This window comes from Dysidea avara, chromosome 5, assembly GCF_963678975.1.
Source record: "Dysidea avara chromosome 5, odDysAvar1.4, whole genome shotgun sequence".
NCBI lineage: Eukaryota > Metazoa > Porifera > Demospongiae > Dictyoceratida > Dysideidae > Dysidea > Dysidea avara.
In genome coordinates, this window is record NC_089276.1 from 40,468,484 (window position 1) to 40,491,317 (window position 22,834).

Consider the following 22,834-nt stretch of genomic DNA (forward strand, 5'->3'; position numbering starts at 1 on the left):
ATAGGAGTGCTTTTTGGGTTTAAAACGAATTCTGATAAAGGCCATTGAGATATGACACAAAACCCAACCTGTGTCACAATTATGCGATTGAATTTTATGAATAAAAACTATTAGTTTTCATGCCTACCAAGCAAACTGCATAGAGCAATGAGCTGAAAATTGGTATGTAGCCGGAATAATCGTCATAGAAAGTCTTTGCAGTAGTACAGAAGAATCAGATTACAAACCACCAGCCAACTACGTGTAGCAAAGCAAGATTGAGATACTCTAATAGAACAGTCACCCTAATAGAGCATTCAGCAACCGAGATACTCTAATGGAACAGTCATCTGTAGAAAGTACAACTACAGATAATTCACTCTAGAGATTCAGACCATTTCAAATCACCCTGTAGGGAGATCAACTACAAACAAATCACACTGTAGAGAGATCAGCTAGAAAAAGTTACCGTGTAGTGTAGAGAGAGCAAATCACCCTGTAGATAGTTTAAGTCACTCTGAAGAGAGATTAGCTAGAAACAAGTTATCCTGTAGACAATTCAGTTACAATAAGCCATCCTGTAGAGAGTTCAGCTACAAACTAGAGAGATCAGCTAGAAACCAGTCACCTTGTGGAGAGTTCAGCTACAAACAAATTGCCTGTTAGATCAGCTGGAAACAGGTCAGCCTGTAGAAGAATCAGCTTATAGAAACAAGTCACCTTGTAGAGAGTTTGGCTACAAAAAATTATCCTGTAGAGTAGGCCTGTGCGATAATGAAAAAACCTATATCTCGATAAATTCCGATAATAAAAGCCTATTTATCTCGATAAACGATATTATCTCGATAATGATCATACAATATAACACTGAACACTAAAGAACTTTCAAGTAAGTGATGGTTGTTAAAACAAAAGATTTAGTCTCACAATAAACAATATTGTTATACCGTTAGTCATACTGTTACTTTTAAATTTATCTTTTCTTCTTGTTGACTTCTAGGTTTGCACCAAGGAAGACCAACATGTTAACATTCTCCAGTAGTAGACAGGCTCTTTTTTCATTTACTACATGTCCAGCCACACTAAACGCACGCTCTGATGGCACTGAGGTTGCTGGAATACATAAAAATTTCCTGGCTAACCGTGCTAACCGTGGATAGTGTTTCTGATTGTCTCTCCACCATACCAGAGGATTACCCACTGTACTAGGATCAATTTCAATGGCAATGTAATTGCTCATTTCCCTTTCTACTTCAGCTTTAATTCTTTCACTGTCTGATAGTGGAGCACCTTCATCTTGAGATTTGGAATTAACAACATCATCCAACAAAGACATCAAGCCTTTCTTGGCCTTTTTAGATGGTGGAGGAGCATCATCATCAGTCAGATTAACAGTGCTTGTACTAGTATCAAGGCTGTTGCTATCATCATCATTCAACTCTTGTGCTTCTTCTTCCACAGAAGCAATTGTAAAGCTCTTGTCACTGTCAGTCATGAAAGCAAGGGCTTTAAATCTAGGGTCAAGGAAGCATGCCTTGTTAATCAAGCTCATGACATCATCGTAACGATCTTTGAGATCACCCATCACAATCTTTTTCATTGTTTTAGCCAGTGAGGAATCTGAAGAATTTTCAACCAAATGTATTGACAAAAGCTTGTATAATAGTGGTCTTACGGCTGAAATGGTTACTAGTTTTTCACCACCTAGTGTCTCAGTGATTTCCACAATGGGTTGTAAAACTTCCAAAACTGTTTTCATTGTTGAAATTTCAGCATCACTAGGCATAAAATCTGTTTTTTTAATTTCAATTAAGGTAGCACACAGTGGCTGACGCTGTTGAAGCAAACGTTTCAGCATGTAATACGATGAGTTCCACCGTGTAGTGACATCTTGAACCAAACTCAGTTCCTCAACATGCAAATCTGTTTGTTTCTGCTTTAATATATTATGAAGACTTAGAAGAGTGATGAAAATGGGTCACTACACGGCGGGCACGAGCAAGAGCTCTTGATATTGGTGGAATTTCCATAGCTTTCTTAACTCCAATTTGAAGAGTGTGGGTTAGACAACCAAAACGAGGCCATGATAGTATTTCAGTTGCACAAACAATGTTTCGTGCGTTATCAGTGGTTATAGACACAAGATCATCATCTTTAAGATCCCACCTTGCAAGGCTATCCTTTAACTCATCAGCTAAATTGACACCTGTGTGCTCCAATGGCATTTCAGCAGTGTCCAAAAGGTGAGCATGTAGATTCCATAATTCATCAATATAATGCATGGTATGTGTAATATAGCTATGGTTAGCACGGGAGGTCCAACCATCTGTGGTAAGTGAAAAATTCTTTAGACCACGTGTCATAGCAGCAGCAATTCTTGCTTTCTCACTCTGATAAATTTCTGGAATGTAATTCTGTGAGAAGGTCTTCCTATCAGGAACCACATATCTTGGCTCAAAAGTACGCAACATAGCCCGAAATCCCACATTGTTGACTATGCTAATGGGCAACATATCCTTCGCTATACAATGGCTTACTGATTGGTTAATTAAGAGTTTTCCACCTTTTCGAGTTTGTTGACAGTGGCTCTAACTGACAGAAAGCTTCACTAATGGGTGGTTGGATGGCAGACATGGCACTACACTTTTGACCAGTTGCCGTTTTGGCTTTTACTTTCAAATATTCCGAGCGGTGGTTGTATTCCAAATGAGAGATCATATTGGTGGTGTTTCCAAGATAGTTCATTTTCTTTGGGCAGAGCATACAGTAGACTTCAGTCCGCTTCTTTTTATCTTTCTCCAAGTACTGCCAATTTTCCGCTGGGAAGCCAAAGTATTCCCAAACAGGACTCTTTGTTTTTTCAAGCTTTAACAGTTCACGAGGACTATCGCGACACTCACTGCTTGAGTCACTGCTAGAATCACTACTCGCACCACTATAAGTGCTCATTTCACTAACGCAGATAAAACAAAACAACACGAGGTGAATCACAAGATACATGATTACGTAAGCAATTGCATCATAATTAATTATCGTATAATAATCGATTACAAGGAATATAATATCACTATCTCGATAACCCTTCATCCTATCGCGATAATCGTATTATCGCTATTATCGCACAGCCCTACTGTAGAGAGACCATCTACAAGCAAGTCACACTGTAAAGACATTAACTAGAAAAACTTACCCTGTAGAGACATCAGCTAGAAATAAGTCACCCTGTAGAAAAATCAGTTAGTACCAAGTGACTATGCAGAGAGTTCAACTACAAACAAATCTCCATGTTAGATCAACTAGGAACAAGTGTTCTGTAGAGAGATCAGCTACAAGCAATCACACTGTAGAGAGATCAACTAGAAGTCACCGTGTAGAAAGATCAGCTAGATCCAAGTCACCATGTAGAGGGTTCAGCTACAAACAAGTGACCCTGTAGAGAGATCAGGTCACCCTGTAGAGAGATGAAGCCATTATGTAGAGAGATCAGCTACAAACAAATCACCGTGTTGCTAGAAACAAGTCACCTTGTTGTAAGTTCAACTACAAGCAAATCATGCTGTAGAGACATCAGTTATAAAAAGTTACCCTGTAGAGAGATCAGTTAGAAACAAGTCACCCTGTAGAGAGATCAAGTTACCATGTAGAGAGTTCAGCTACAAACAAATCACCCTCTAGAGAGTTCAGCTACGAACTAGCCACCCTGTCAATTTACCCTGTAGAGAGTTCAGCTACATTTAAGTCACCCAGTGGAGATCAGCTACAAACACGTTATCCTGTAAAAAGAAATGTCATGTAATAAATTCAAAATTTGTACAATTACTGATGAAATCAAAAATACTCTTAAAAAGTCTACTTTGAATGTGTTTCTTCTTTCTCTGTAGAAAAGAAAAAAAAACATAGGTTAAAATAACCCCAAAGCAGACCATAAGATGGCTTTGGTGCAGACATGGGGCCAAGTACATGAGTACTTATACTTAAGTACACTTAAGTACAGATTTGAAAGTACTTGTACTTTACTTAAATACTTCCTTAATTTCCCCAGTGTACTTGTACTTATACTCAAGTACTTTGCTAAGTACTTGTATGTACTTGAGTACTTAAGTACTTGTAAGTACTGCAAACATTGTACGTAGTTTGTACACAGTGGGTACTTAACAAAATTGCATGAAGGAGCATTGTACAATTCTTCTAGTGCCTTCACTAACCTTACTATGTATCATGTAGCCACGATTAACGATGTCATAGAATTCTGGCAAATAAAAACAATGCTGCTGCTAAAGTTAGTGCATTTAAATGTTTAAGAGAGTGAATAGTTGACAAAAACCTGAAAGTACCAACCACACTAGGTACACTTACATACTACAATACACTGAATAAGTGTATATTTTGCTACAGCAAAATGTACTTGTACTTTACTTGAGTACTTCCAGCATGTACTTGTACTTTACTTAAGTACTCTCTTGATTGTCGCCAGAGTACTTGTACTTATACTTGGAAAATTCAAAAGTACTTGTACTTTACTTAAGTACTCTCTTGATTGTCGCCAGAGTACTTGTACTTATACTTGGAAAATTCAAAAGTACTTGTACTTTACTTAAGTACTTTCAAATGTACTTGGCCCCATGTCTGCTTTGGTGTATACAAATACAAAAGGAAATGATATCTAATCCAAAACAGCCAAGCTGTAAAAAAGGTGCAGCCCCCAAAAAGGCCATAGTGAAAAAAAGATGTGAAATCCAAGGTGGTGGTCAAGAAATGGCTGTGATGGTAGGTTAATGGTGAAAATTTTAATAACAATAATTCAGGTGAATTTGGTGCCGCTTGATCTTGGCACCAAATTCACCTGAATTGTTATTGTTAAAATTTTCACCATTAACCTACCATCACAGCCATTTCTTGGCCACCACCTTGGATTTCACATCTTTTTCACCATAGCCTTTTTGGGGGCAACACTTTTCTTATAGTTTGGCTGTTTTGGATTAGAAAACAAAAACAAAACCTAACAAACTAGTATACCAAAAGTGTTAATTTGAGAATGAAGTAGGGATCTAAGCGATAAAAAGTTGTGAAAGCAGAGTGAATGGTGGTATTACAGCAGAACTCTGTGAGAGAATTCCCACATTGGCATGTTATAATTATTTGTTCAATGCCAAAGTAGGGATATTCCCACCAAGCTATTCTGTAATACCATCATTCATCTCTTGTTTCATCACTATTTATCGCTCGGATCCCTACTTCATTTTAAATTAATAAACACACAATCACAATAACATTTATCACACATAATCACTTACACATCACAGTGAGGGTAGTATTACTCTGTACACTATTCACCACATTAGTAACATTACAATAGTACACTCCAGTGTCTCCTCGTACAACACTCATAATAGTAAGGTCACTAGTAACCTGAAACACTTCATTACTACCATCAGTTATCATCACAGGTGAGCTGGTGTCACTTATAGTATATTTGCTATCATTCATAATATTACCATCTGGTCCAGTCCAACTAACTGTTGGAGCTGGTACACCAGTTGCTGTACAAGTGATAGTTGTACTAGTGTCTCCTTCTGTAGCACTGGCCATGTCTGGGGAGTTAGCAGTAGGTTGAACTGTACAAATGACAATGACATAGTATGGCTACTAATTTCAGTATCACTATGCTCATAATATCACAATGCTATGGATGTTGTGGGGTAGCACTAAGTTTATGCAAATACTAACCATGATCGTAGCTGGTCACAAAGTTTTTAATTTAATAATTTCAAGTGTACATTTATGATGAATGTCTACATTGATTCACAACTTAACTCAAAAGCATTCAAGCCACTTAGAAAAAGGCCTAACACACCATATCACTGCCATAACACACCATATCATTTGAAAAAGTTTCATGGTGGAACCTCTCTTAGTGGACACCCCTGAATGGTGGACAGCCTCTTTATAATGGACATTTAATCAAGTCCCAAATGCAACTTCCAGTACTTAACGTGCACTAATACCCCACGAATAGCAGACATCCCTCTACTCCGTAAACCGGACACCATACAATTCCCTGGATGTGCAAACACCACACAAACCAACCTCGTTAATCGCAGACACAGATAAAATCTGGATTAGTAAATTTACAAAGGTTCATCATCAGTTACAATATCATTAATTAATGTATTTCCTAAGTGTGTCTACATGTTTCTTTGGACCATACAGACGATATTTACAAGGAATTTCTAGTCCATATCCTGCCCCTCTGTTAATTCACTCTCCGGTAACTTCTACAGACCACTTGTTTATGCTTCTGTTTAAAAAGCGAGATACTGTGGGAGCAATGTTGAAGGGGACATGTCCTACCATACAATCTTCAAGTTTTACAGCGACTGCAAATTTATCCTCAGGGTTAGTGGGCCCCTGCTCGATAGGCAGAACTTCTCCCAGCTTAGGACTCCACAAGTCTTGATAAGCATGGTAGCCCCTGACAAATGACTTGATTTCAAAGACTTCTAGTGGTTCGTTTCTACAAACTACTTGGCTTGCCATAACATGCTTTATAACACACTTGCCATACTGAGCTACCACAAAATGTGTTCACTCTAATTAGTGTCCTTGTTGGCTTTCACATGCTTGCTACTTGGTCCAGCTGTAACAGAGCGTGACTGGCAACTATCTTTGAGGGATATGTCTACTCTAAAGCCTCCAGGGAAAATACACTTACTCTCAAGCAAAACGTAGAAGTAATAAAGACAGCTGATAGCAATCCTAAACTAGGTGTAAGGAAGCTTGCTGAGTTATATGACTGTGGAAAGACACAGAGTTCCAGTATCCAGAAAGAAAATGAGGCTAGTGACAGGGAAAAGGACAAGAACTTGTGAGTATTCAGATATTAATGAAGCTCTACATGAGTGGTATTTACTTGCGTGCTCTAAGAATATCTATCCGGTTGGTTTACAATTGTGTAAAAAGGCCAAACAAATAGCAGAACGTCTTCAGAAGCCAGAATTCAAGGAATCTTAATGGCTGGCTTGATAGATGGAAGAAACGGTATAACATAAAACATGTAAAGATCAATGGAGAGTCAGGTGAAGTAAGTGGAGTAACTGTAGATTCCTGGAAGGAAAGGTTACTTGAATTGCTCCAAGGATATACAAGTGAAAATATTTGGAATCTTAATGAAACTGCTTGCTTTTGGCGTGCCCTTCCTGACCACGGATTTGGCCGAAAGGGCACTCAGTGTAAAGGTGGAAAAAAAGTAACACAGAATAACAGTTGCCTTAATAGTAATGCAGCAGGTAGTAAGGAAACTGCTGCGGTTATTTGGAAATCAGCAAAGCCAAGGTGCTTCAAGTCAGTTGATACAGCCACTCTTCCTGTACAATATTTTAGTCAACCAAAGGTGTGGATGACAGGAAAAATACTCTTATCTGTGTTGCGCAAGTTGAATCAACGATTGAGTGACAAATCTCGGAAAATTGGTCTGTTCATGGATAATGCAGGATATCATCCAGAGGATATCAAAGATAGCCTTAACAACATCAAAAGTATATTCTTACCTGCAAACACGACATTGATGTTACAACCATTGGATTTGGGAATTATCAAAAACTTTAAGGTGCATTATCGCACTCATCTGCTACGATTTGTTATTTCTAAAATTGAAACTTGCACAACTGCATCAGAGGTCACAAAGAGTATAAATATTTTACATGCAATTAGATGGGTGGCCCAAGCTTGGGAAGCAGTCAAACCCAAGATGTGCTTTAGGAAGGGAGGTGTCTTAGATGAAAGCTTTGCAGTACCCAGTTGTCCATGTGAGAAAAGTGACGCATTTAAAGATGAGGATGAGGTAGACACTTCAGAGATGCACAACCTCATAGGTCAGTTAGGACCTGCAGAAGGGTAATTGTTCAGTTAGTGAATACATCAGTGGGAATGACAATGAGGTTGACAGTGAACAGTGGGAAGAACAGCTTTTTTCATCCATTGACCCAACACATTCACCATCCTCTTGCATTGAGTCTGAAGGTGAACCTGAAATCAAGCCTCCACCTCCCAAGTTAAGGAACCTTGGTGAAGCTGTAAGAAATCTAGAAAATGTATAGGAGTTTCTAGACAGCAAAGGATATATCTCTGAAGCCACTGACATAGTTTCTGTGATTGATGCAGTAGGTACCTTACGATTCAAAGTCAGCCATCAGAGTACTTTTGACCAGTTCTTATACAAATCTTAGCTATCGATTATCCAATTAGAGACTACGTAGCTTGTAGATTACCATAATATTTAATCATCTCTCTACATGTGTGTTATACTATACCACAGTGTATGCTTTCTTTGAACAAAACTATTTTTGCATTAAACATCATTGTTTTAAAAATTGAAAAATCCCTAAAATAAGGACACCTCCATATAAAGGACACAAGCCATTTTCCCAATGGTATCCATCTTAGAGAGGTTCCTATGTAAATGTTTAATTTAGAGCAACACAGTAGTGTTAAGTTAATCCTTTTTGATCACAAATAAATGAAACTGAGTGTATAGCCATGAAAATGAAATGAAAGTTACATTCATAGTCATGAGTAAATGCTGAAATACAAGCAGATGCATATTCAAGTACTATGGAAAAATAAACAAATACCAAGAAGGTGGGCCTAATATCACCTTATGACCATCATGTGAACAGCTATGCATGTATGATGTACTCATGTATTATTAAACACTACTCCACTTACCATGGATCATAACATTGATGATTGTCATATTATTTCCAGCAAGATTTGACACATTCACAATATAGTTTCCATCATCACCAGTATTGGTACTATGTACAGTCAGTGATGAATTACCAGTGGTATTATCACTGGATAATATAGTGGTAATGGTATAGTCACTATTAGTAGTTAATGGTTGATTGTTATAGGACCACTGGACAGTTACTGGAAGGTTGGATGATCCAATGGTGACTGAGATGGTAACATCTTCAGGTGATGTAACTGTTCTTGTAGCATTCCCAATAAGGGCAATCACTGGAGGAGCTGCATGGGATAAAATGTAATGATTATGAATTCAGATCATACAGTGGAATTTATTAGAATCATATAATGGTGATAAGGTGCAGCTCAGACACAAAGTCCCATTCAGAACTCAAGTGTGTGCATGTGTGAACCACCAGTGGTTTTGAGGAAACTCATGCATACGCTGGAAAGGATTAGAAAAAAATAGCAGTAACAATACTTATCTAATGCAAAACAGCCAAGTTGTAAAAAAGAGTGTGGCCCTCAGAAAGGCTATGGTGAAAAAAGATGTAAAATCCAAGGTGGCGGCCAAGAAATGGCTGTGATGGTAGGTTAATGGTAAAAATTTTAATAACAACAATTCAGGTGAATTTGGTGCTGCTTGGTCTTAGCACAAATTCACCTGAATTGTTGTCATTAAAATTTTTACCATTAACCTACCATCACAGCCATTTCTTGGCCGCCACCTTGGATTTCACATCTTTTTTCACCATAGCCTTTCTGAAGGCCACACTCTTTTTTACAGCTTGGCTGTTTTGGATTAGATTTCACTTCTTTTTGCATTAGTATACCCCAAAGCCGGCCTATGGCCAGCTTTAGGGCTTTTTTAACCTACCTTTCTTTTTCTTTACCACAGGAAGCAGAAAAAGATACATGTGATTGGTTTGCAGCTGAACTCTCTACATGGTGGTTTCTTTGTAGCTGAACTCTCTACAGGGTGACTTCTTCTAGCTTATCTCTCTACAGGGTGATTTGTTTGTAGCTGAACTCTCTACAGGTAATTGTTTGCAGCTGAACTCTCTACATGGTGGTTTCTTTGTAGCTGAACTCTCTACAGGGTGATATGTTTCTAGATGAATGCTCTACAGGTGATTTGTTTGCAGTTGAACTCTCTACATGGTGGTTTCTTTGTAGCTGAACTCTCTACAAGGTAACTTCTGCTAGCTGATCTCTCTACAGGGTGACTTGTTTGTAGCTGAACTATCTGCAGGGTAATTTGTTTGTAGCTGAACTCTCTACAAGGTGATCCTTCTAGCTGAACTCTCTAAAGGCAATCTTTTCGTAGCTGAACTCTCTACAGGGTGATTTGTTTGCAGCTGAACTCTCTACATAATGGTTTCTTTGTAGCTGAACTCTCTGCAGGGTGATTTGTTTGTAGCTGAACTCTCTACAGGATGATCTGTTTGTAGCTGAACTCTCTACAGGATGATTTTTTTGTAGCTGAACTCTCCGCAAGGTGATTTCTTCTAGCTGATCTCTCTACAAGGTGACTTAGCTGATCTCTCTACTTGGTGACTTGTGTCTAGGTGAACTCTCTACAGTGTGATTTGTTTGTAGCTGAACTTTTTGTGGGTGATATGTTTGTACCTGAACTCTCTACAAGGTGACGTTTTCTAGCTGATCTCTCTACAGAGTAACTTGTTAGTAAAGCCGAACTCTTTACAGGGTGGATTTGATTGTTAAACTCTCTGCATGAAGACTTGTTTATAGCAGAATTCTCTACAGAGTGAATTGTTTGTAGCTGAACTCTCTACAGCATAACTTGCAATGTAATAGAAATCTATAATGGAGTAAGTCATGAGCTAGCTGAATGCTGTATTAGGGTGACTATTCTATTAGAGTATCCCGATCTCGCATTTGTTACATAGAGTTGGCTTTGGAATCATACCTCAGTGGTTTGAAATCCGATTGTTCTGTACTACTGCAAGGACTTTCTATGATGACTATTCCAGCTACATACCCATTTTCAGCTCACTGCTCTAAGCGGTTTACCTGGTAAGCATGAAGATTATTGCTATTTTTATTCACAAATCTTGATCGTGCAATTGTTACATACCTTCAGTTTTGTGTCATATCTCCATGATCTTTATTTCGATTACTTTCAAACCACCAAAAGGCACTCCTACAATGGTTGATCTATCCACAAAACGATTTTCAACTTATTCGATGAAGTGGTTTACCCTGTAGGCGTGACAACAAATTGATCTTGTTTTACGTCAATAATTGGTCATAAATCCTTAACCGCTCATTGGATTTACATCAAATTTGATACTAGAATTTGCCTTTGGACTTCCTTTCTGTGTGCCAAATTTCAAGGAAATTGGAATACGTGTTTGCATTTTATAGCAAGTTTTGCAAGTGTGCGAAAACACGAAGAAGAATAAGAAGAAAAACCAAGAAAAAAACCCGAAACTTTGGCTGCTCGTATCTCGGAAATGGCTGGAGCGATTTCCTTCAAATTTGGAACGTGGACTCCCCTTGCTGGCGGGCAACTCTGCAGCAAATTTGGTTCCTATCGGATAAGGTATCACCGAGATACAAAGGTGTAAAAATGACTTTTTTTTCCTTCATGTCATTATACCCACAGTGTGGCGCGCTGGCTTCTTGGGCCGCACGACACACTATTGTGTGTCTTGATGTTGTTACAAGGTTATATAAAAACAAAGAACAATTGGACATGGTTGAGAGACCAATACATTATGAGAAAAAACAAGTGCTATATATACTAGTCTTAAGCTTTAAGTGTTATATATGGTACTTTCTCTAGTACATACACATTGAGCTGGATCCTCAAAAATGATTAATAACTCACGATTGCTACATCGCATGGGCTTCCAGTATTACTCATTTGGTAGTGCCTTTCAACTGGAGGTGTACCAATACACTGATACATATTGCATTGGTGACTGATATAGAAATTTTGACTATATCGGTGGGAGCCAATATTGCTGATAAACACTGATATGATACACCGATATACAACTGAACTATCTTGAGGACACTGTCCAATGATCAAGCCACATTATAAACCCTATTATTTAGCTAATAAGGGTGGGAAACAGTAGTTATGTTTCTTGTCTAAAAGCGGTACACTGCACAAAGCCATCTAAGTGCATCCATAACTACTGTTTTTGTTGTCACAATACTTACCAATCATACAACAAACATTCATAGTGGTGGGCCTAAGGAAACAGCAATAAAATAAACCAAGAGCACAGCATAAAACAACCAGCCATTTCTACAAGTCATTAAAATGCGGAGTAATCCGGACTAGTCTTGGCAGGGGCATGTATTAAAATATTTGTGGGTGCCTTATAGTCTGAGCTGTCAATAGAGGCCACACCCCCATGGGTAACCAAGCATAGCCAATAATCTTAAGACTGTCTTCAGTTCATTTGAATGTACTGTAAGACACTCCAGTTATGATGCTGTAAAGTTTCACCATTCATTTTCCAATAGGAAGCCTCTAAAGTACAGCACTTTGACATGTTATATTAACGCATGTTTGTGGTGAAGCCAGACGTTACCTCAACATGTATGATTTCACTATCTATTACGTAAGAGGCAGTAATACACTTCAATTGCAAGAACAATAAAACAGTTTATGTGCATGTGTAAAGCAAGTGGAAGAAGAGCTGGGGCCACTGTTGCATTGTATTTAGAATATAAGTGGCACACTTATCTTAAGGGAAAAAACCTCTTCAGCTTTAAAGAGGAAAAACCCAAATTATAACAGCTCAAAATCTGTTATGCATCATTGTGCACCTGCAAATGAGCCAAAGATCTTTTTTTTTCTTTCTTTCTAACTTTAGATTTACCACACAGCTGCCCATCCTCTTTTGTTCCAATTTAGTCAATTCGTCATTTTAATCCTTTTCACATCACTTCACCACACATGTATACAACTTTTCCAGCCAGCATTTTGTTTTTGAAGTGAAATAATACTGTTTGTATCTGATAGTACCTGTAGTGACTTTCAAACACTCCTGCACTGATCAAACACACAATGGATGATATGTTCCAACTTCTGCTAGCATACTAAAGCAATAATATGTTTTATTAAAGTGTACACACTTGTATTTCATCTGAATGCTCATGTATTTCACAGAGTTTAATTCCAACCACCCGATGACTCCTGGGGAACAACATCAAGTTGTAACACCAGTGCTGCAAATATCAAACAATCCTACATCAGATGAAGTAGGCTCAGAAGAAGACTTGGACTCGCTGCTGCTGCTAGTGGAAGAGTCATCAATTTCACCATTGCCACCATCATCATCTTCACTATTGCTAACACTGCTAAAGTGAATGAGGAATCGCTCTAGAAGTTTTTCATGACGTCCATCTTGTTCCCAGTATGATTTTGACCTTTTCTTTATCAAGGATTGCCACCTCCAGGATGTAACAGCCTTCAAATCCTTGATAAATCAGTTCCTTAACTTCAGTCAAAGTAAACTGTTCACAAACAGACACATAGTCCATAACAATGTCATTATACCTCCTGTTGTTCTGTTTTACATGTCCCTTCACTTGACTCCAGGCCATCTCAATTGGATTCAGCTCACAGTGTGCAACCAGCAATCTAACTACTTCATGGCCTATTATTATCATGTTAGCCACAAAGAATTGGCAGTATTGACTTAAATATATAACCAGAAGTTAAAAGTTGCACATACAAAACACATACTTCCCATTATGTCGGAACCACAATGTACACCATCTATCGTACCTTTACTTCCAGCTAATCTCATCTACAGCATATCTTGGAGTTTTTGCTCATTTGATGATTTCACACAGATCTCTCTTCAGTGATTTTTCTGGATATGCTATACCTGTGAATCACCATACAGTCACATACTGAAACAGTGACGTGTATGTGCAAACTGCCTTATGTTTCTTATCTTATTCTTTCAGCTGTACTTTTTGCTACTTCTGCTTTGGTTGCTCCTCCAGGTGGCGACTGTAGTTAGGACAGCAATGTTTACAGTTGACCTACCTATGATAACTGGCATTGTCCATTACAATCAGAAAATTGGCTGGTAATGCTGGAAGTAACTTTTCTTGAAACCATCTTTCGAATTTCTGTGCATCTATTTCTTAATGGTAATCTGCTGCAGATCCCTTCTTAGTTTTGAAAACCCAATCACAACCTAAAACAACTGCAATTACTTGTTCCTTCACACCATAGAAAATTACCGGGAATCCATCCATCTTTGCAACCAGCATGCAAGATAATAAGGTGCTCTCTTTTACCTGATGGCATAGCTTGCTGTACATGAATCACGTTAAACAGCATAAATTTGAAAGTATTTGACCAACCTGACTCCTCCTATGTACAGTCTCCCCAGTAGTCTTAATTATCAGCCTCTACACAGGCTTTGGACTTTCTATTGTGTGCATTAGCCCAAGTCTCATCCAAGTACACAACTGGTCTTCCTTCTGCTCTGTTGCGCCTCATTCATCTTATTTACTTATGACCCTGATGGACTATGCGGGGCTGCTCATAGTATACCGTTAATGTATGTGTAGTGACATTAAAGCACAAACTGTTGCAATGATAACCTCTTGTCATTAATACTCTTGTACCTAAATCTCATATTACTTAACACCCTTTTAAGCAGTGTTCTCCCCTCCAGAGAAAACACCATCATTCTGAGTTTGGACTAAGACAGAGTATGTGACAAAGGTTCCAGCATTCAAAATTAACTTACCAAATGATCTATCATATAATATAGTAGAGGTGTACCGATATGGGTTTTTTGTTGTTGTTGCAGATATCCGATATTGATGCAGCTAAAAGTAGCCGATACCGATATAACCGATCCGATATCTGTATATACTTATATTTTGTACGTTTAATATTACATTGAAACAATTAAACAAGGTACATTCACACTGTTGTATAGTCACTGACACTGTTATATAGCTATTGCCTGCTGTAAGTATAGTCATTCCCAACTAATGCAAAGTTGTACTTAATCATCAATAGTGACTCAGCTAATTTTGGCTGTAGCCGAGACCATTTCTCATCATACACCTAACCAGCACCACAGAAAAGACGCTCTGAATGAACACTTGTTGCTGGTGAGGGAAGATATCTCCATGACACTTTTGCTAATATTGGACAATGTTTATAATGATCTTGCCACCACTTGAAGGGGTTGCCTTTCTTAAAATCTATCAAGGGGGCAGAAAGGAACTGGTCAACTTCAGGTTCACTAGGTTCTATGTCTTCACCAGTGGATATAGCTGGACATACAGATTGATTGGATTCTTGTATGATTTCTGACAAACAACCCCAAAGCTTGCTGCTATTACTTTCTTCTTCTAAAGCAATCGTTTTGCTGCAGGTTCATATACTTCAATCTCCTCTTTAGCATGTAAATATTCTTTCAGTAGCAACCTCTTGCTGAATTTACGTGTTGATCCACTGCTAAAAAAACTTATCTATATATCTTGGGTCTAACAACGTAGCAAGCAGAAGAAAATCTTTGTCTTCAATATCAACAAACCTTGAATGCAGCGAATCTAGCATTTTGCTTTTCATGGCACGAACACCAATGTCTTCAGCCTCTTTTTCTAATACCTTAGTTAAGGCTCTTACAAGTGGTATAACTTGGGATATTGATGCAGCTTCTGCAGAAATATTTCTTGTTATTTCTTCAATAGGTGACACGATATCAATAACTTTGGAAGCAATATCCAGTTGTGAAGCAGATAGTATAGGTATTGATCCATCAACACCATAAGTAGCAATTGCCATTTTTTGTTCAACAATTGACTGAATCATGTATAATGATGAGTGGCTCATCTTGCTTCAGTTGATGTTCAGGCAACCCAAGGTTCTTCTGAATCTCTTTAAACTTTCCATATGCCTATGTAGACCTCTTAAAATGGCCTACGATGCGTCGACAAATTGCAAGCAAATCAACTACACATCGTTGGGCCAGCACACCATCATTGACTACAAGCTGGAGGCTATGGGCGAAACATCCATAACTTGGAATGGCAGCATCTCTCATTGCTTTTTCCATGTTTGCAGCATTGTCACGTAATACTAAGTGTACACTGCTTTTTTCAATGTCCTACTCTGAAAGCATAGAAGTACATTTTGCACAAATTATACTTCCAGTATGTGAACCTTCCAACTCCTTCACACACAACACTGCAGATACTTTTGTGAAATCTTGCTCAACCCAATGAGCCGTCTGACTCAACAGGGAATGTGTACCAACATTCGTACTCCACCCATCTGTAGTAAAGCTGTAGTATTCTATACCGGGAGCATGTAGCTTCTTCATCACTTCTGCTTTGATCCCTACGTCAATTTTTCTTAGTACAGTTTCAGTCACATATTTTCTGCTAGGAACTTCATACCTAGGCTCTAATGCACCAACAAATCGTAAAAAATATACATCTACAACAGAGATGGGTTGACAATCCATAGCCATCATTTTGCCTAATTTCTTGTTGATCACTTTAGCTCTGGGATCATTGATGTCCCATGGCTTAATGCAATCTTGACTCCCTTGCAGTGTCAGCTGACGCAAGGCTGTGAAGCCTCCTGACTCCACCCTCTCCCTCCTTACATCTTGTCTTTGACTTTCCTTCTTGTCTTTAATTTTACAGAATTTCTGATACACAGCTGGGTGGTTAACTTTCACGTGGCTAACCAAATTTGTAGTAAATGCCTTGCTGTTGTCTCCACCTCGCAATACTACCTCTCCACATTCCTCGCATTCCACAAAGTTTTTGCTTTGGCACACACTAAAAAATTCCCAAACTGGTAATCTCCACACAACCTTAAGTCTTGGCTTAGGAGCAACAGGCGTTGAAAGCAGCAAAGCCGCAGCAGTTATACTAGCTAGCTGTTCTTCAGCACCAGAGTCACGATGACAGTTTCATCTGAGGAAATGGCTATCGAGGTAGTAGTAACTGTATCCGACAATAACGACGATGGTTCTAGTGTTGGACTTAAAGGAGAACCACATGAAGACAAAGACATTTCAGTTCACATTTAAAACGTGACGAACGGCATTAATAGGAATAATTATCAATACACATGTGCCAATATCAGTACAACGTAAACAACTGTACCAATTACTGATATTGCAAAAATAGCAATATTGGTAGCCGATATATCGGCCAAGCCGATAATCGGTACACCCCTAAAATAGATCTTCCATCTGATGGCATCTCGGTTGTACCGGTGACCTTCATGATTCTCTTCTTGATGTTGATGGAAACTTTAGACTTCTTCACTTCTTGTTCAATGTAGTCCCCACATAGTTTCATAAGTACATACTTTGTTTGGCTGTTTAACCTCTTTTTAAGAGGGTTTCGCTCTGCACTCGCTGACGCTACACTGGATGCCATATTCACAACAATTAAGTATGCGCCCGTAACACAAGCTTACGAATAAATGTGTCATTAACATCATGTTCAAATCCTTTGACCATGTATGGCTTCTTATCCATCAACCCAGGATCCAGCTCAGCACATACATACTATAATCACCTTCAAAGTGTTCATCTGGAGTATTCCAACCACATCAGTTTTAGGCTATCAGACTATTTGTTTAGTGAGTGTATATATATACAATTTGTTCTAGTCATATAATAAGCAGCAAAGATTAATTTAGCTTTAAAGATGAGATCTACTAGGCTGTTTTCCTCAAAGGAAAATGACATACTGTTTACTCAAAACATTTTAATAATTGATCTATAACTTTATTGTCCATAAAATCCCTGCTACTCTATGGAAGTTAACGCACACTTCAGCACTTTGATCCTTCACAATTATGATATTGCATAATTTTGAAGATTGGTGTTACAGAAAGTTTCAGTTCATTGTGGTGAGAATTATGGAATTATAGTGCTAGATGTTAGGAAGAGAGATTTGCACAGCTTTATACCAACATGAGCATAAATTACATTAGTTCATAGACTTGGCCCAAAGTGCTCATCATGAATTGGCAAATCCGCCTAGATATATTTTCAGTAAGGAGCGGTCCATATAAAGCTATCTGTGAGTAAACGTGACCTAACAAGATCATGTCACAGCTGAATATTAGTATCTAATCCAAAACAGCCAAGCTGTAAAAAAAGTGTGCGGCCCTCAGAAAGGCTATGGCGAAAAAAGATGTGAAATCCAAGGTGGCGGCCAAGAAATGGCTGTGATGGTAGGTTAATGGTAAAAATTTTAATAAAGACAATTCAGGTGAATTTTTGTGCCGCTTCACAAAATTTACCTAAAGTGTCATTATTAAAATTTTTACCATTAACCTACCATCACAGCCATTTCTTGGCCGCCACCTTGGATTTCACATCTTTTTTCACCATAGCCTTTCTGAGGGCCGCACACTTTTTTTACAGCTTGACTGTTTTGGATTAGATTTCATTTCTTTTTGTATTTGTATACCAGCTTTGGGACTTTTTAAACCTACGTTTTCTTCTTTACTATAGGAAGAAGAAAAGATGAAGTAGATGTACTTCAAATATTTTATCAGTAAATGTACAAATTATATATACTGTATAATACATATTTGACCGCATTTGCGAAAAGGGGTCTTCCACACACATCCAATTTGCCAACTTTGACAATTGATAACTTCAGATTGGAAAGAGCTATTGCCTTGATATATGGGGCAGTGGTGAGCACTACTATAGCTGAATACATGGTGAAATTTTCAGGTTAATATGTTACTTGAACACTGAGTTATGGTCTCCAACGTTTACGGAATTGGATGTGTGTGGAAGACCCCTTTTCGCAAATCCGGTCACATAATTTATATTGATTACAGAAATCTCCATGGTGGTTTCTTTGTAACTGAACACTCTACAAGGTGACTTCTTCTAATTGCTCTCTCTACAGGGTGAATTGTTTGTAGCTGAACGATCTACAAGGTAACTTCTTCTAGCTGATCTCTCTACAAGGTGATGTGTTTGTAGCTGAATTTTGTATAGGTGATTTGTTTGCAGCTAAGCTCTTTACAGAATGGTTTCTTTGTAGCTGAACTCTCTAAAAGGTAACTTCTTCTAACTGATCTTTCTACAGGGCAATTTGTTTCTGGCAGAATTTTCTACAGGGTGATTTCTTTGCAGCTGAACTCTCTACGTGGTGGTTTCTTTGTAGCTGAACTCTCTACAAGGTAATTTCTTCTAGCTGATCTCTCTACAGGAAGATTTGTTCGTAGTTGAATTCTGTACAGGTGATTTGTTTGCAGCTGAGCTCTTTACAAAATGGTTTCTTTGTAGCTGAACTTTCTCCAAGGTAACTTCTTCTAACTGATCTTTCTACAGGGTGATTTGTTTGTAACTGAACTATCTACAAGGTAATTTCTTCTTGCTGATCTCTCTACAGGGTGATTTGTTTGTAGCTGAATTCTGTACAAGTGATTTGTTTGCAGCTGAGCTCTTTACAGAATGGTTTCTTTGTAGCTGAACTCTCTACAGGGTGATTTGTTTGTAGCTGAAATCCCTACAAGGTAACTTCTTCTAGCTGATCTCTCTATAGGGTGATTTGTTTGTAGCTGAACTCTCTACAGGTGATTTGTTTGTAGCTGAACTCTCTACAAGGCGATACTTCTAGGTGATCTCTCTACAGGATTCCTTGTTTCTAACTGAACTCTCAACAGGGTGATCTGTTCATAGCTGAACTTTCTACTGGGTGATTTGTTTGCAGCTGAACTCTCTAAATGGTGGTTTCTTTGTAGCTGAACTCTCTACAATGTGACTTCTTCTAGCTGAACTCTCTACAAGGTGACTTGTTTCTAGCTGATCTCTCTACAGGGTGACTTGTTTCTAGCTGAACTCTCTACAGGTGATTTGTTTGTAGCTGAACTCTCTACATGGTGGTTTCGTTGTAGCTGAACTCTCTACAAGGTAACTTCTTCTAGCTGATCTTTTTACACTGCATATTTGTTTGTAGCTGAGTTCTCTACAGGGTGATTTGTTTGCAGCTGAACTCTCTACATGGGAGTTTCATTGTAGCTGAACTCTCTACAATGTGACTTCTTCTAGCTGAACTCTCTACAGGGTGACTTGTTTCTAGCTGAACTCTCTACAGGTGATTTGTTTGCAGCTGAACTCTCTACGTGGTAGTTTCTTTGTAGCTGAACTCTCTACAATGTGACTTCTTCTAGCTGAACTCTCTACAGGATGATTTGTTTGCAGCTGAACTCTCTACGTGGTAGTTTCTTTGTAGCTGAACTCTCTACAATGTGACTTCTTCTAGCTGAACTCTCTACAGGGTGACTTGTTTTTAGCTGATCTCTCTACAGGGTGACTTGTTTCTAGCTGAACTCTCTACAGGTGATTTGTTTGCAGCTGAACTCTCTACATGGTGGTTTCTTTGTAGCTGAACTCTCTACAAGGTAACTTCTTCTAGCTGATCTTTCTACAGGGTGATTTGTTTGTAGCTGAATTCTCTACAGGGTGATTTATTTGCAGCTTAACTCTCTACAAGGTGACTTCTTCTAGCTGAACTCTCTACAGAGTGATTGATTTTTTTTGCAGCTGAACTCTCTACATGGTGGTTTCTTTGTAACTTAACTCTCTAAAGGGTGATTTGTTTGTAGCTGAACTCTCTACAGGGTGATCTGTTCATAGCTGAACTCCCTATAAGGTAACTTCTTCTAGCTAATCTTTCTACAGGGCGATTTGTTTGTAGCTGAGTTCTCTACAGGGTGATTTGTTTGCAGCTGAACTCTACATGGTAGTTTCTTTGTAGCTCTACAATGTGACTTCTTCTAGCTGAACTCTCTACAAGGTGACTTGTTTCTAGCTGATCTCTCTACAGGGTGACTTGTTTCTAGCTGAACTCTCTACAGGTGATTTGTTTGCAGCTGAACTCTCTACATGGTTTATTTCTTTGTAACTGAACTCCTTGCAAGGTGACTTCTTCTAGCTGATCTCTCTACAGGGAGATTTGTTTGTAGCTTAACTCTCTACAGGTGATTTGTTTGCAGCTGAACTCTCTACATGATGGTTTCTTTGTAGCTGAACTCTCTACAAGGTAATTTCTTCTAGCTGATCTCTCTACAGGCCGATTTGTTTGTAGCTGAACTCTCTACATGATGGTTTCTTTGTAGCTGAACTCTCTACAAGGTGATTTCTTCTATAGCTGATCTTTCTACAGGGTGATTTGTTTGTAGTTGAACTCTCTACATGATAGATTCTTTGTAGCTGAACTCTCTACAAGGTGATTTCTTCTAGCTGATCTTTCTACAGGGTGATTTGTTTGTAGCAGAACTCTCTACAAGGAAACTTCTTCTAGCTGATCTCTTTACAGGGTGAATTGTTTGTAGCTGAACGATCTACAAGGTAACTTCTTCTTACTTATCTCTCTACAGGGTGATTTGTTTGTAGCTGAACTTTCTACAAGGAAACCTCTTTTAACTGAGCTCTGTACAGGGTGAATTGTTTGTAGTTGAACTATCTACAAGGTAACTTCTTCTAGCTGATCTCTCTACAGGGTGATTTGTTTGTAGCTGAATTCTGTATAGGTGATTTGTTTGCAGCTGAGCTCTTTACAGAATGGTTTCTTTGTAGCTGAACTCTCTACAAGGTAACTTCTTCTAGCTGATGTATCTACAGGGTCACTAGTTTGTAGCTGAATTCTCTACATGGTGGTTTCTTTGTAACTGAACTATCTACAAGGTGACATCTTCTAGCTGATCTCTCAACAGGGTGATTTGTTTGTAACTGAACTCTCTACAAGAAAACTTCTTCTAACTGATGTCTGAACAGGGTGAATTGTTTGTAGCTGAACTCTCTACAGGGTGATTTGTTTGTAGCTGATCTCTATACAGGTTACTTATTTCTAACTGATCTCTTGAATTCTGTTCAGGGTGACTGCTCTATTAGGATGACTGCTCTATTAGAGTATCTCGATCTCGCACTTGCTACACCAAGTTGGATTTCGTGTTATAACTCCGTGGCTTTAAGTCTGATTCTTTTACACCATTGAAGAGCCTTTCTAAGATGATAACTCCATCTGTACAGCGATTTTCAAAGCATTACCCCAAGTGGTTTATCTGGTAGGCGTGGCAAGCATAATAATAATAATAATAATAATAAAATTAAGAAATTAAAAATTAGCTAATCTCGATTGCGTAATTGTTACACACTGTTGATTTTTTCGCTGTATCTTCCTGGTTTTTAGCTCGATTTCTTTCAAACCACAAAAGGTTTGAGGTTCAATAGTTAACCTATTCACCCACCGATTTTCAGCTTCTTCCCATACGCGGTTTACCCTGTAGGCGTGACAACATATTGGTGTTATTTTTCGTGCATAATCGCTCATAACTCTTTGTCTGTTTATGGTATTCCAGCCAAAGTTGGTACCGAGATGCGCCTTTATACCCCCCTTCTGTGTGCCAAATTTCAAGGCAATCGGATAACGCGTTCGCGTTTTATAGCAGTTTTTGTAAGTGTGCGAAAAGAGGAAGAAAAATAAGAAGAAGAAAAAAAAAACGTAGAAACTAAGCCAATTTTTGAAGTCGCATATCTCAGGAATGCCTGAAGCGCTTTCGCTCAAATTTGGAATGTGGAGTGCTGAAGGTGGAGGGAATCTACACAGCAAAATTTGTCTTGTTTCATCAAGGCAGCACAGAGCTACGGAGGTGCGAAAATTGCGTTTTCTTTCTTCCTGTCAATATACTCACGGGGTTGCGTGCCGGCTTCTTGGGCCGCACGACACACTACCGTGTGTCTTGATTACAGGCTTTATAGAAAATTTTAAACCTTACCAACCAAGTTATTGGAAGCTAACATTAACTAGTACTATTAGACACACTTAACATGCTTAAAGCTGCTGTAATTTGGATGACTTAGTAGCAAAGGGAAGTAGTTTTTTGAGGTTTGGTGCAGGTTATCTCTTTAGCGTATGTGACCGAGTCTGACAAAACCTGTCTTCTAGCTTGAAAATACATATGTTAATATTGCATGAGTATAATTAGTTTTAATAACAGGTGTTTCCATTCTTTCCTTTGATGGTTCACCAGTAATGAATTATGTGATCACAAAAAGTAAACAAACAAGTATATGGATAGCTAGAATTTTTTTTA

At 38.5% G+C, this 22,834-nt stretch overlaps 3 protein-coding genes across 3 annotated transcripts in view; all 3 read right to left on the reverse strand.

Moving 5' to 3' along the window:
- Positions 1 to 952: 952 nt before the first annotated feature.
- LOC136255290 (E3 SUMO-protein ligase ZBED1-like) lies at positions 953 to 1,765 on the reverse strand. The gene has a single exon (XM_066048017.1). The coding sequence runs from the start codon at positions 1,763 to 1,765 to the stop codon at positions 953 to 955; it is 813 nt and encodes a 270-aa protein (XP_065904089.1).
- Positions 1,766 to 1,925: 160 nt separating this feature from the next.
- On the reverse strand, positions 1,926 to 2,928 carry LOC136255291 (E3 SUMO-protein ligase ZBED1-like). Its single transcript, XM_066048018.1, has 2 exons — positions 2,577 to 2,928; positions 1,926 to 2,500 (listed from the first exon to the last, which is right to left on the reverse strand). The coding sequence occupies exons 1-2, from the start codon at positions 2,926 to 2,928 to the stop codon at positions 1,926 to 1,928; spliced, it is 927 nt and encodes a 308-aa protein (XP_065904090.1).
- Positions 2,929 to 5,265: 2,337 nt separating this feature from the next.
- The window catches only part of LOC136255292 (neural cell adhesion molecule 1-like), a 166,533-nt gene continuing 148,964 nt past the window's right edge, over positions 5,266 to 22,834 (reverse strand). Inside the window, exons 4-5 of the mRNA XM_066048020.1 lie at positions 8,704 to 9,006; positions 5,266 to 5,594 (exon numbers count right to left, since the gene is read on the reverse strand). Coding sequence (XP_065904092.1) covers positions 5,266 to 5,594; positions 8,704 to 9,006 — 632 coding nt within the window. The remainder of the gene's footprint in view (positions 5,595 to 8,703; positions 9,007 to 22,834) is intronic.